The sequence below is a fragment of the Corvus brachyrhynchos genome, unplaced genomic scaffold (assembly GCF_000691975.1).
Source record: "Corvus brachyrhynchos isolate BGI_N302 unplaced genomic scaffold, ASM69197v1 scaffold63, whole genome shotgun sequence".
Lineage (NCBI taxonomy): Eukaryota > Metazoa > Chordata > Aves > Passeriformes > Corvidae > Corvus > Corvus brachyrhynchos.
In genome coordinates this window covers 1,527,636-1,540,938 of record NW_008237227.1, presented here as the reverse complement: position 1 = coordinate 1,540,938, position 13,303 = coordinate 1,527,636, and the positions used below count along the sequence as shown (strand labels likewise).

General features: G+C 47.2%; 1 protein-coding gene across 1 annotated transcript in view; it reads right to left on the bottom strand.

Moving 5' to 3' along the window:
* The window catches only part of LOC103612413 (serine/threonine-protein phosphatase 2A regulatory subunit B'' subunit alpha), a 40,794-nt gene that overhangs the window by 6,246 nt on the left and 21,245 nt on the right, over positions 1-13,303 (bottom strand). The window contains exons 7-13 of the mRNA XM_017729418.1: positions 9,865-9,951; positions 6,794-6,950; positions 5,242-5,290; positions 4,671-4,760; positions 3,544-3,719; positions 2,943-3,061; positions 2,070-2,176 (exon numbers count right to left, since the gene is read on the bottom strand). Coding sequence (XP_017584907.1) covers positions 2,070-2,176; positions 2,943-3,061; positions 3,544-3,719; positions 4,671-4,760; positions 5,242-5,290; positions 6,794-6,950; positions 9,865-9,951 — 785 coding nt within the window. The remainder of the gene's footprint in view (positions 1-2,069; positions 2,177-2,942; positions 3,062-3,543; positions 3,720-4,670; positions 4,761-5,241; positions 5,291-6,793; positions 6,951-9,864; positions 9,952-13,303) is intronic.

Sequence of the window (13,303 nt, the reverse complement as noted above, 5' to 3'; positions counted from 1 at the left end):
TTCCATGAAGGCAGCAGTGGTTTCCATGTCCATCAGCTGGCTGAGGCTGGGTTCTGGGACAGTGAACCAAGCAGTGCCCACTGCTGCTCTGCCCTGCAGGGAAGGCTTGGCTTGCTGCAAAACCAAGGCTTGTATCTGCATCAAGGGCTTGTGCTGGCCAGACCCAGCTGTTGGTGCTGCCTCCTGAGAGCAGTGTGAGTGTCCATTGCCCAGGGACAGCCTCTCTCCGTGGAATCCCACGCAGGTCAGAGAGCAGAGCGTGGCTGAGAAGAGCTCGGATCAGCTGAGGCTTCCAGTGAAACGTGATGCTTTATTGTTGTCTCGAGCATGACAAGACCTTCCTCTTATTTTTGGTGACTGCAGCTCTCGATGGAGTCCATCACCCTGGAAGTCACTGGGAGTATCCCCTACCTTGATTCCAGTTCCAGTTCCAGGAGCAGGGCTCTCTCCTGGGCATGCCAGGCTTTAGACTGACCGGCTTTAGAAACTTTCCTTCCAGAGAAGCAGGGACAGGGCTAATCACAGATGTGGGACACATTTACTAATGCATCTGTGATTGCTGAATGATGGTTGTTTTCAAATGTACTCACAAAGACCTGATTTCATGTTCTGCCAGCTAACTTAGCCAAAAATCTTCCAGTTTCTCCCAGAGCTCACCAGGAATTGTCTTGGTTTTGTCCCTGCTCCCTGTTGCTGTCATCCTCGAAACACAGCAGAAATAATGTATGTGCAAAAACTCTTTCTAGCAAATTTGTCTGGGCATCCAGCTCTTTGTTTTTCTTTTTCCCTTCTTTTTCCTTCATTGTCTGTTGCTATGCTCCACAAATGAGATCTAATCCTGCTGCCATGACTACAGAGCTTTTCAGGGGCTCTTAAAAGCAAGCAGCCAGGTTGCTGACATGTTCTTTGCAGGAAGACACAGAGCTGCTTCAGATCAACTTCAAAAATCTGACATCACCTGTCGCTCTTCCCCTGGTTTTGGTGACTTTGGGAATTCGTGGTCCTGCAAAGCTTTAATGGCAGCCTCCTGTTTCTTTTTTGTGCTGTGGACACAGGTGTTGCAAAGCAGCTGCAGGAAATGCAGCAATTCCATCTTCCATCCTGCCCTACCTCATCTTCCACTGTGAAGGCCATGGAAAGGCCAGGCAGCTCAGAGGGGCTGAGGGAACAGTCTGTTGCTGTTTGGATGCACAGGCAGATAGGGGAACTGCTCTCAATAGCTTTGCAAATCTCTGTGCCTAATTAGTAGGTGCTACTGTTATCCCAAGCAATTTCCAGTGTGGGAAGTTTTGAAACTGATGCAATCTTCTCAATACTCCACTGGCTCTATAAATACTGCTTAAGACTGGATGCAATCCTGAATCGTGCAGGATTAACACAGGGTAAGCATTCTTTGGGTGGTTGAAAGAAATAATCTCAAGATGCCAACACAGACACAAATCTAAAGGAAGATTAGACTGAGTCTCCATTTATCTGCAAGAAGTCCTTGCACACAGAGAAGTTCTGGAACAACTGCTCTGCCTAAGTTCACTGACTAAAGATAACTGGTGTGCCTGTCCAGAATCTTACAGAAGGCTGAAAACTTGAGTGTAGTATTGCAGAAACCAAATGTTTAAAGTCTCAAGAAACTTAATAAACGAATGAAAATATTGAAGTATAACTTATGAAGAGCACAGACTAATAGACAAAGTTGGATTAAAGAAAGTCTCTGCTAGGTGTAATGAATGTAACAGAGCTACAGCTTGTAATCTGTGACAGTGGGACATGGTCAATACCTGGCCAACACCAGCAAAAGTCAGTTGATCTCTATTTGTGTACAGTGACCAAGAGAAACAGGCTTTGTCCTTTTTCCCAGCTCCCTTCACTGGTGTGTGCAGCTGATCCGAGTGGCTGCCCCCCAACACTACTCCAATCCTGCTGTTGGGAGCAGCTGTCCTGGGCCTCATGTGCTCCAGAGTCCAGTCCAAATGCTCATCCCACTACTCCACTCCCTCTGCTGGCAGGGTCCCCGCCAGAGCCCAGCTGGAGGCAGCCGTGTGTGCCCAGGGCAGTGCCAGGCCCGCGCTCACCCCTCCTGGAGCTGCTCGTTCCCAGACTCCTCGGCCACCAGGATCTCGTACTCCTCAGCCGCGTACCTGTCCCAGTCCGAGGGCTCGGGGCCGTCGCTGTCCACGTCCTAAAGAGATCACACAGTCAGCCTCTAGGGTCGTAAGGAATGGATGGAAACAGCCAGGCAAAAACTGCCTGAACTGAGAGAGTCACAACCATCTTAGAGTGTTCTGACATCTGCACATAAAGGACTACGAAAAAATACCTCTCGTGGTCTGTAAAGCTCAGCATGTGACCCGAGCTGCCAACAAACTGCATCTGTTCCACTTCAGAAATGCAACAGCCACACACTTGCTGTGCTCGAGCTCTGTCTGTGCACTCCATGGCTGAAGAACTCGGTGATTTGAATTCTGTCCATCAAAGGTTAATTGTAACTGATCTTTTGAGGGACTCTTTACAGTTTGCTAAGTTAGGGCAAGTTTTAGAGAAGATTACAGGATAACACCTCTATAAACACCTGGCCCTCTGCCATCTACTACAGAAGGGGGATAATCAGTTATCCCCCTGGTCCCACTTGACTGCTTTTATGATGAGCCAGTTTAAACAAACAAACAAACAGGGTCGTTCTGTCTTGGGACGTATTTAAGCCTTGAATCATGGAACCATGAAGTTTCTATTGGAGATTATGGGGGAACAGCTGTGAGGGAACCAGAGCTGGTGTTGGCATCCCCTCCACTTTTCTGTACTTTGAGCAGAGAAGAGGCTTCTAGGAGACAGTCAATAAGCTGTACTTGTGGAAAAAGTGTTCTATTCAGTTGGATTTTCCCTATATCCAGGAGCACTCTAAAGATGAGTGTGATATTTTTTTATTTAGAAATAAAGGTTATTTATACCTTTTGCACTGCAAAGGGATCCCTCTGTTCATTGTCCAGATATTTCTCTAAATTGAAGAAGGTGTTGAAGAACACATGAGCCATTCTGCACCTCTTCAGGTCTCGCAAGGTTACTCTTCCTACAGAAAAAACCCACGTGGTTGTGTTACTGAGTTCTTACAAAAGTTTTAATTTTAACACTTGTAGGCTTCAATATCACAAAATTCCTTCCCAAGTCCATCCAGGATTTTAACATTATTCAATAAATGGGTGTGTTTATTAAGCTTAAATCTCACATACCTCTGGAGGCCTTTGACATTCATGTGAAATATGAAGGAATGTGAATGGGGATGGCTCAGTTTTACAGTGTAGCCTGTCAGCACATCCCCCAGCTGGAGTACACAAGAGTTGCTGCTCCAGTCCCAGGCAGTTAACTCACGAGCTCTCTTGTTTTAGTATTTCAGACCTCCTGATGCACAACATCATGGCCCAATGTGCTGTAATTTCCGCCCTGGGGCTGACACAGGGCTCTGCCTGTAGATGGCTTTCACAGTGGCTTTACCTTCTCTCTCTCTCCCCCACAAATGAGAGGGGATGAAAGCTCTGCCTAAACAGGACTTACCTTCTCTCTCTGGCTTAACAAGGTCCAGCATCTGGCACAGCAGGTCCTGGAAGGGCAGTGGCTCTATGCCCATCACCTCCATGCGCTCACACTGCTCCTCATAGAAGTATTCCAGCTCATACATGGACAGCACCCCGTCCCCGTCCAGGTCCATGCAGCGGAACCAGTACTCGATGCTGGGAACAGAGCAGGGAACTGCAGCACTGCACTGGGACATGAGACTGCAGCAGTGCCCATTCCCCTACCCACCCCCAAGGCTCTTCTGCCACAGCCTGGCATAAACCCAGGGATGACAAGAGCCGCTGGGAAGGGTCAGGGCACAGGCCAACACTCCAGGGATCTCCTGTTAGTCTCCCAGGTGGCTGCGAGCAGCACAGCCATGCTCATGACCTGTCTCACCTGTACCCAGCATCCACTGTGCTGCAGCCCAAGGGGCTCACATAGGGCAGGGAGTCCCTGTCTGACCCAGCAGCAAGAGCTGGCCAGATAGAGCCAGCTCTGAGCCCAGGACATTGCAGAGACCCTGGTGAGGGACAAGGCAGCTGTGTCACGCACTCATTTGCTCCTTTATACACAAGGCAGTACTCTCAGGCACTCTGCATCCCTCCTCCCCTCTGGAGGGTCCAAGCCTACAGTTCTGGATTCTTCTTCTCTTGTTATGTGTAAGATTCCTTGTGCTAACACTCACGTGCACATCTGGATCACCCCTGCACGGCAGTCTCCCCCTGGCTGTACAAACCAGGCCACAGGCAGGTTTTACAAAGTGCCACAGTGAAGTTTCCCCACAAACCCTCCTTACACACCCACTCCACCTGTGAAGGGATGTGCCCCACTGCTTTCCAGCACCTCAGGACTGTGTGCTCAGAGCCAGTGCCTCATGGCATGAGGTGATCAAAAGCACTGGTGACTACCAAGATACTTGAAATTACAAGAAAACTCTGCTTCTACACAATTTTTCCTCAAGAAAGGCAAATGATTTGACCAACCATCAACAGTAAGATGTTTTCTTCCAAACAATCTCCAGACCCCAAGCTGCTGTCTCTTGCAGAAAGTGGTAGGTCACAGAAGTTTCCATATCTTTTTTGCTCATCTCAATGATTTTACTAAGATACAGAAATCAGTCTCACCTTGTAGCACTCCTTTTGTCTTCCTCCGAAATCAGGAGCCACACAAAATCTGCATAACTCATGCGCCCTTCCTTTTGAACTTCAGTGCCTCTAGAAGACACACCAGAAAAAAAAAAAAATTAAAAATCACCAGGCTCTTAAATAGGAGGTCATCAAAGGTAATTTTCAAATCATTAGTGAGAAAAAATGGGGCACTGCCACTCACTTAGCCTGTACTCCCTGCACCCTGCAGCACCAGGCACAGCATTTGCTGCCTTTTTATCACTGCAGAGCTGAAGCTCATCTGCCACATCCCCTCCCACAGCAAGTCCCTTTTCAGAGACTTCAAAGCAGTGCTCTCCAGATATCCCTGTGCCATGTCTTCCAGCTATGCCCACTTATCCCATCCTATGGGATTTTTATTTTGTTTTCTTAAGATACCCGCAAGTCTCACTCCATGTTCAGGCAGCTCCAGCTGGAGCACCCTGTTGGAAACCATTCTGATCAGGGGCATTTCTGAGAGCAACTTGTATTTCTCAGCCTGACAGAAATTCCCTTTCCTTCTTCCCCCAAGCAGTGTGCTGTTCCTCACCTCACCACAGCGCCGCTGAATATCCGCTCAATGATCCTGTTTGACAAAGCTGGAAACAAGGAAAACATGGAGAAAGTGAAGCCACAGCTCACAGGAATAACTACAATCAGTTGTTCACACTGAATTCACACAAAGCCCTTTCCCATTGTTAAAAGAAGGCTCTAACTACAATGCCTGTCTAACCATCCTCTGTTTAGCAGCATTTTCTAAAACCCCAAGATGATTCTCCCAGTGTGTCTGCCTTTGTATCCTTCCAAACACCACACTGTCCCACAAAGATGGCAACTGTTATCTGGATCCTTCCAAATGGACGTGTTACTCCTACTTTGCTGCAGTAGGATTTGTCACCTAGTAGAAGGAAACTATCCCAGCGTGTACTGCAAAAGAAGTTCAGTTACCAAGCAAAAATGACACATCAAATCCCAACGAAACACTTTTGAGGAAAGGACAGGCTGTGGCAACCATGCTGCAGGGAAGACAATGAAACACCAGCATGAAGGTGAGGCTCTGCCAGCCAGGAGAGATGTGGGATAGATTGTTCTGGCAGAGCACAAGCCAAGCAGCAGGTACCAGTTGTGGGCAGGATTTGCACAGTGACCTCACCCTCCCAGGACTCCTTCTACACATTCTCCATCACTCCTGGGGTCCTGGCACAGTTCTGGCACTGCAGCCAGGCAGACCCAGCCTGCCCCACCCCTCAGGTGCCCTGGCACAGCTGACAGGCTGCTGGGCACTGCACCCATGGCTTCTCCACTTAATCCTTGGCTCCCCAGCACCTCAGGGCTCTCAAGCCTCCTGTGCAACAAATACTCCATCCCACACTGCAGCTTCCCAGCAGGACCAATCTCCTGTATCACCCACCCCAAGGGAGGCACTCCTCCATCCTCACCCACCCAGCCCTATGATCAACACTCCCGAGTCTTGTGACTGCCACACTCACCCAGAACCCCCAGGGCCTCCCCATAAATGCCTGCACTTGGAACACATGGGTGTTTTAGCCCTTTGTGGATTTGTATTCCATTAATTTATCTATGGCCCTTGAACCTTCAAAAACAAATAGCTCAACTTGTGGAAAGGAAGATCCATGCTGAACTGAAGAGATACTCTCCAGAGTCCATCTGCAAGCTGAAATCCCCCAAGCTTCACTGGACTCTGGAATTCCTCTCGTGCATAACTAGATTGCACTTCAACAATCTCTGAAGTTCACAGGGGCTCATCCTTCTTGTCCCTACTCCCAAGTTGCTGCAAAGCCCTCAGTAAATAATAAACAAGTTCCAGGACATTATTTTAGCCTGTCCTCCTGGCAGTGACCCACACATGAACAGATGCTCCATCTGTAGCTACTCATGCAGAAAATAGTGTGTCCTGCAGTTCTCTGTCTAAGCTTGTACAATTCCTTCTCTAAATCAGCATTTATTTAAGAGATGGGTTGCTCCATTGAAACTTTTTATGAGGCATCAAATTAACAAAATAAAAGGCAGGGTTTATTCTCCAGTAGGAACATTATATTTTCAGCAATGCCCTCACCCCACCACATTTGCAGGCAGCATACCTTGATCACTGTACCTAGCCAGGTCCTTCTGGCTGATGTAAAGGTCATGGTCAGTGTCCAGCTCCCAGAATTTGCAGTATATAACATAAAAGTGCTCATAGGAGAAGTAATCTGTGATCTGATTTATGTCATCCTCTTCTTCCAAGAGAGCAAGAGTCTGAAAGGGTACAAATATGGTGGGAAGTTAAACCTGGATGAAGAGGCAGCTCAGCAGATGAAGTGCTCCAGGATCTCAGGAAGCTGGGTGAACACAGCCCTGAGACCTAACCCAAAGTGCAGCCTTTCCCCGATAGATGTGATTGCTGTATTCCTTAGCAGGCACTTACAGAGCACCTGGCTTGGCCATCCTGCTTAGCACAACATCTCTGCCACTCCCATCAACAATTTCTGCTCCGGTTCAGCTGTAGTGAAGAGTGAGGCAGAGAAACAGGAACACAAACTGCTCTGTCAGCTGGGATCCATGGTCTGGGAAACATTACCTGATCTGCACCAGAGACTCTTTGGCCACTTCCAGCAGCAAGTCCACAGGAACTGATGTGTCTTACACATCACACATCCCTGTCTGCCTCCTGAAGGGCAAAATCAAGTCTTGTTCCAGACTCACACCCGGACTGCGGCAGGAGAGATGGACCCCAAACCAATCACACTGACTTCCCTGTGCTGTTGCTGGCAGGAATCATTCTGGTTTAACTGGGAGGCTCAGACAGATTTCCAGCCATAACATCTGTTCACACGTCTTATTAGGAAACATTTAGTGCTAACATGTTTCATTCCCACTTTACACCTTCCTGTCCTTCCCAGCAACAAGAGGGCATTGCATGTTTCCCAGTGCCACGTCCCTACTTTTCTTCTTGGTGCTGAAGGACACCAGAAGCCTTCTTGACTAATAAATCATGGCTCCAGTGAGCACAGGCCTGGCCTCCCCTGCCCTCACAGCCTGAGCTATCCCAGGGAATGGTTTCCCCAAGCAGGCAGGCTCAGTGGCCCTGCTATCCATAACCATAAAAACAGATGCTATGTGTTGGCACTGGTATTTCAGTATCAGCTTCCAGCCACCTCCACATCCAAGGAATCCAACTGAATCCAAACAAAACTCTCACCTCCTGCCATCCATCAGGTTCAGTGGAGTTTCTGGCAGGGATAACAGGATGGCACTGCCAGACCTGCACTGTTCTGACTTGCTGACACCCAAGTCCAAACACTTTTGATCCATCACTCACTGGCCTCTCCAGACTGTGTGTGTCTCTCCCTCTCTTTACAGATGGTAATCACTCGGGGAGCTTTTGCCATAACTATTTTTTTCTTTTGTAGCTCACACTCAAAGATGCCATTTACACATCTAAAGTTCAGCAAGGAGCTGAACTTCTCTGCTGCAGGAGATGAAAGGCAGAGTAGATACGGAAGGAAAAAAAGGGAGAGAGTGTTTAAAGGAAGAAAATGGGTGAATAAAGACGCAGGATAAGCTGGGAAGATTTATTAGTAACAGAGGTTGGGAAGGAACTGGGATGCCAGGGCTTGGACTGGCATGAGCCAATTCAAAAGAGCACTCATTTTCCCATTAGCTGATGGGGGCAGTAGGGCAGATGATGCCTGAAAGCAGAAAGAATGTGAATTCATACTTGAGGGGTTTGAGGAAGACAGCACACTACACCTGGAAGGGCAAACAGGGCACAGGAGGGAAATCTCATTGTTTCAGCCAAGTCCTTCACCTTTCAGCCTAAAGACTTTCTGGCTCTTTAGGTTGGGCTGGACATGAGCAGTCTGGGACAGTTTTAACCTGGTGCTCTTTTGGGCAAAATACACAGAGGACAGAGATCCAAATCCTGCCATAAGGACACACTGCAGGCACTGGAACAAGAACTAAGCTCCATTCATTATCCTGGGGAGATTAGCTCCCGAGGTGCCTCGTCCTGCAATTGCAGAGATGTTCCTGACCAGCTGTCAGTGGGCTGAGGGCTGCCTGGGAGGCAGGAAACTGGCTCTCCTATCCCTGGCACTCCTGCAGCTCTTCTTGGCTGCTTGTGAGCCACTTCACATGGGAGCACTGCTGTGTCCTGCTTCCCCTTCCTGCTGGCTGGACCAGGAGCCAGGCTGCTCCATGTGGCCTCAGAGCTGGTACATGCTCAGACCCTGACCTTCTCTCAGTGCCCTGGGGCCATTCCTGTCCCTGCTCTTCTCAACTCAGACACAGCTCCTCCAGTAGCCCCAACAGACTCCTGGCACTGAGCACTTGGCTCACCCCACTGCAGCCCAGGCACAGCTCCCTCATCCAGCTACAGGAACAAGGAATGCTGCACTCTGGATCCTGTTCCCACAGAAACCCACGTACTTGCAAGAAGTTGCTTTTCCTCAGCTCTGTTAGAGTGATCTTCCCCGACCAGGATCGATTGACTGTGTAGAATATCCTCTGTATAACCTGCAACACATGAACAGTGCTCTTGAAATCAACTTCTGAAACACAGCAGCTTGGGAATTTAAATGAAGTGCCTTGGTTTATTCACTCATCCTAAGGAGACTTCTTTTTGAAAACTGTTTTGTGATCTTTTCTGTAGATACTGCTACCCTTAATCAGCTACACAGTCTGAGAGCAACATCTGCTTCCTAAACAGTATTATCCCTTTCCAGTCTGCAAACATTTTCACTGCTCTAAATTCACCTCTTTGGGCATGCAAGAACATGTCAGGGAACATGTTCAAAAGTGCTGATGAATCGCTTTGAATTTTTCAGCTTTAAGGGGCTGTAGTTTGCATGGATCCCCAATGAAACAGGGTTCTAGGGAGAAAGAAAAAAAAAAAAGACTTCTGATTCTTCTGGCTCCCACAGAGGAAGCAGGGCATGTAAATGAAAGACACAATTAATGTCTGACCCATTGCAACTATAACAATGTCTCATGTTCCCAGTGCCTTGCTGAAAGTAAGCAGGAGATGTTGTTTGCAATTTTTTTGGGCAGGTTTTAACCTCATTTGCCTCCTTTCCAGATCTGCCTCTGGTGAAAGGCACAGCTCCCTCATCCAGCTACAGGAACAAGGAATGCTGCACTCTGGATCCTGTTCCCACAGAAACCCACGTACTTGCAAGAAGTTGCTTTTCCTCAGCTCTGTTAGAGTGATCTTCCCCGACCAGGATCGATTGACTGTGTAGAATATCCTCTGTATAACCTGCAACACATGAACAGTGCTCTTGAAATCAACTTCTGAAACACAGCAGTTTGGGAATTTAAATGAAGTGCCTTGGTTTATTCACTCATCCTAAGGAGACTTCTTTTTGAAAACTGTTTTGTGATCTTTTCTGTAGATACTGCTACCCTTAATCAGCTACACAGTCTGAGAGCAACATCTGCTTCCTAAACAGTATTATCCCTTTCCAGTCTGCAAACATTTTCACTGCTCTAAATTCACCTCTTTGGGCATGCAAGAACATGTCAGGGAACATGTTCAAAAGTGCTGATGAATCGCTTTGAATTTTTCAGCTTTAAGGGGCTGTAGTTTGCATGGATCCCCAATGAAACAGGGTTCTAGGGAGAAAGAAAAAAAAAAAAGACTTCTGATTCTTCTGGCTCCCACAGAGGAAGCAGGGCATGTAAATGAAAGACACAATTAATGTCTGACCCATTGCAACTATAACAATGTCTCATGTTCCCAGTGCCTTGCTGAAAGTAAGCAGGAGATGTTGTTTGCAATTTTTTTGGGCAGGTTTTAACCTCATTTGCCTCCTTTCCAGATCTGCCTCTGGTGAAATTGAGCAAAAATCATGGGGGAGAGGCATAGACCCCTCAGAAGCCAAAAGCAAACAGCTCCCAGTGTGAGACTGAGCCCACTCCCAAGCTCCTCAGAAAGCAAACAGCCCTTCCCAATGTGCTCCTTGTCAGCTGTCGAGTATCATCACAGAGTGGGGAAAACACAAATGGGTGACCAAGCACATGCAAGAACAAACCTAACAGGGCAAACAACAACAAATAAATATCACCAGCATGAGAAAGGAGGAATAGAATTAATTTGACTATCAGCACTGAAATCTTGTTGACCAAACCTACTACAAACCTTTGATGTCTCTGACATGTTGGCACATTATCCCAGAATTCTGGTAACCTTTAGTGCACGCTGTTCCAACACAAAAATTAACTTTACACAACAAGGTGGACATTACAGGGAGTAATCCAGCTAGCAGATTAAATGGGATGGATTCCTCTTTTAGCCAGAATTGGTTTCAAGTGGGCAACCACTACTGAAGGGGCATCTTTGGACTCAGTCACACAAGTGCTGGTTCTTAGTCCAGAACAGATCCAGAACCAAGTAGGAGATTGCTCCCAACAGTCTGCTTTGGGATACACAGTGAGACAGTAACTGCTGATGGCACACACAACTCTGCGAGCAACGAGAATGATGAGAGGATTCAAATGTACCCTGAAGAGAGAGAATTAATAGATTCAACTTAGCTGAACATGACAACTGTTGGTAACACTGCAGGCCCTTCATCACTCCAGGCCTAAGAGGTGGATGTCCTTCTAAAGCTGGGTGTCACTTTAATTAAAAACAAACCAAAAACCAGATCTATCCTAACTGTAGCAATCCCTGAGCAATGCTCTGTGGCCTGTGTAGCACAAGAGGTCAGACTAGGTAATTACAATGATCCTTTCTGGTCTTAAGCACAATGTTTGTTTCCTCTCTCATGCCTCTGGCAGCCACTGCCATTCTGGACTCTGTTTCTGGACTTTGGCTTTTTCTTCCACACTGCACAAGAGCTCAGAGACTGGAGCGGGTCTCACCTCACACAACACCCATTATCACACCTGCCAACTTTGTACCAACTCTTAAAAGTACAGGGTGTTCACACCATTCCAAGGACTCAGAAACAGCAATCCCAAGAATCAGAAACAGGAGCCCATATCAATAATTCTTCTTTTCCTCTGCCTGCAGGGTAATAAAAGACAACAAACTATTCCCATTTGCAACACCTAAACTGTTCATCTACCAGACCACATTGATAAAGATGTTCTGTCTACTCCCTCCTCACCTATTTGTAAAAATAAGCCATTCAGAGGTAAAATGGGATCTCTTGTCATGTCTCTCACCGTGTCCAGTCACTCAGTGCAGGCTTTATTATTCAAATAATGGTCTGGTTTCAGTGGAGAGTACATAATATATATCTCACTATAAAATCTCAGTACCTCTCTTTCTTTTCCAGTTTGTAAACACCAAGCTGTCAAAAAAAGCATTTGGGAAGCATCCTAGAGCATCATTACCCTGATACCCAGCCACAAATGATCTGCAGCATGCAAGTCACACCTGTCACTTAGGCCATAACTGGCTTCATTTTTTTGAGTTTACTACATAACCACAGATGCACAGAACATCCTGAGCTGGAAGAGGGCACAAGGATCATAGAGTCAAATTCTTAGTTAGCCTTTGGAAGGAGAAGCCTCTTTCTACTTGCCCATTATCCTCATATAATTGACCTCCAGGCCCAAACCATTCATGGATCAGCTCCAGACCTTTCCCCAGTCTTCCCGCAGAAGAACAAAAGCAATACCATTTCTGGACAAAACAGGAACCTTTATTAACCCCGTGGCTGTTGTCCCCTTACACATTTGCATTGGAGCTACTGTACAAGCTGAAGCACTTCCACAAGCTTTCATCTTTAAATTGTGTTTAGCTCACAGCTTTCCAAGAGCAGCATGCACTGCTAACTCTGAGCCTGGCTTGAACATTTGGGTAGAAGTCACACTAAAGCTTTACAACAAATGCAACAGGATATTCTGTGATGTTCTGCATCATCTTCACCAGCTTCAGGAGTTGTCTCTGTTGAAACAAACACAACTGGTTTAGTAATACAGTGGCCAATAAAACAGATAGGATACAGATAAAATTCCAGCCTGTTGTGTCCAAAAGGCCCCTTTAAAAGGTGCTGGGGTGGCAATAAGAACTGAAAGGTGCATACACATCTTACCCATCCTAGACTGGGAGGTCACTCCCCAGGAGATTTCAGCCAAGTGATGCTGTACCCAGCAATGAACACAAAGCCACCTGTCCTTATGGCCCTTGTCTGTAACACAAACATGAACTGTAATTCTTGTGTGGCAGCAAATGCAGCATTCTGGCTCTGTAAGGTGGTATAAGGCACTCTACCTTGAAGCAATGAAAATGATCCAAGTGGTCTCAAAATCCAAGGACAAAGCTGTTTCCTTCATTACCTCCTGGTGGAAATACTGGACTTTGTAACCTTAAAGAGGGACGTGCCAAACCGTCTGTGAAAGGAGAGGTGAGCAATAGGAACTCCTGCTATCACAAAGCAGAGCCACTGCTGCAGAGGACCAAGTGCTGCTCTTCCAGATGGGCACAGGTTGCCCAGTGGCCTCCTGCCTCCCCAGGTGCTGACCCTGCTTCAGCCCAGGGGATTCTGCTGTTGGCACAGATCCCCAAAGCAGTGCTGAAGGACAGCTCACCTTTGTCAAGTGTGCTGCTTCCCAGCCCTCTCCTCAGCTACAGGCACCACCATTCCCTGCTGCCTTTG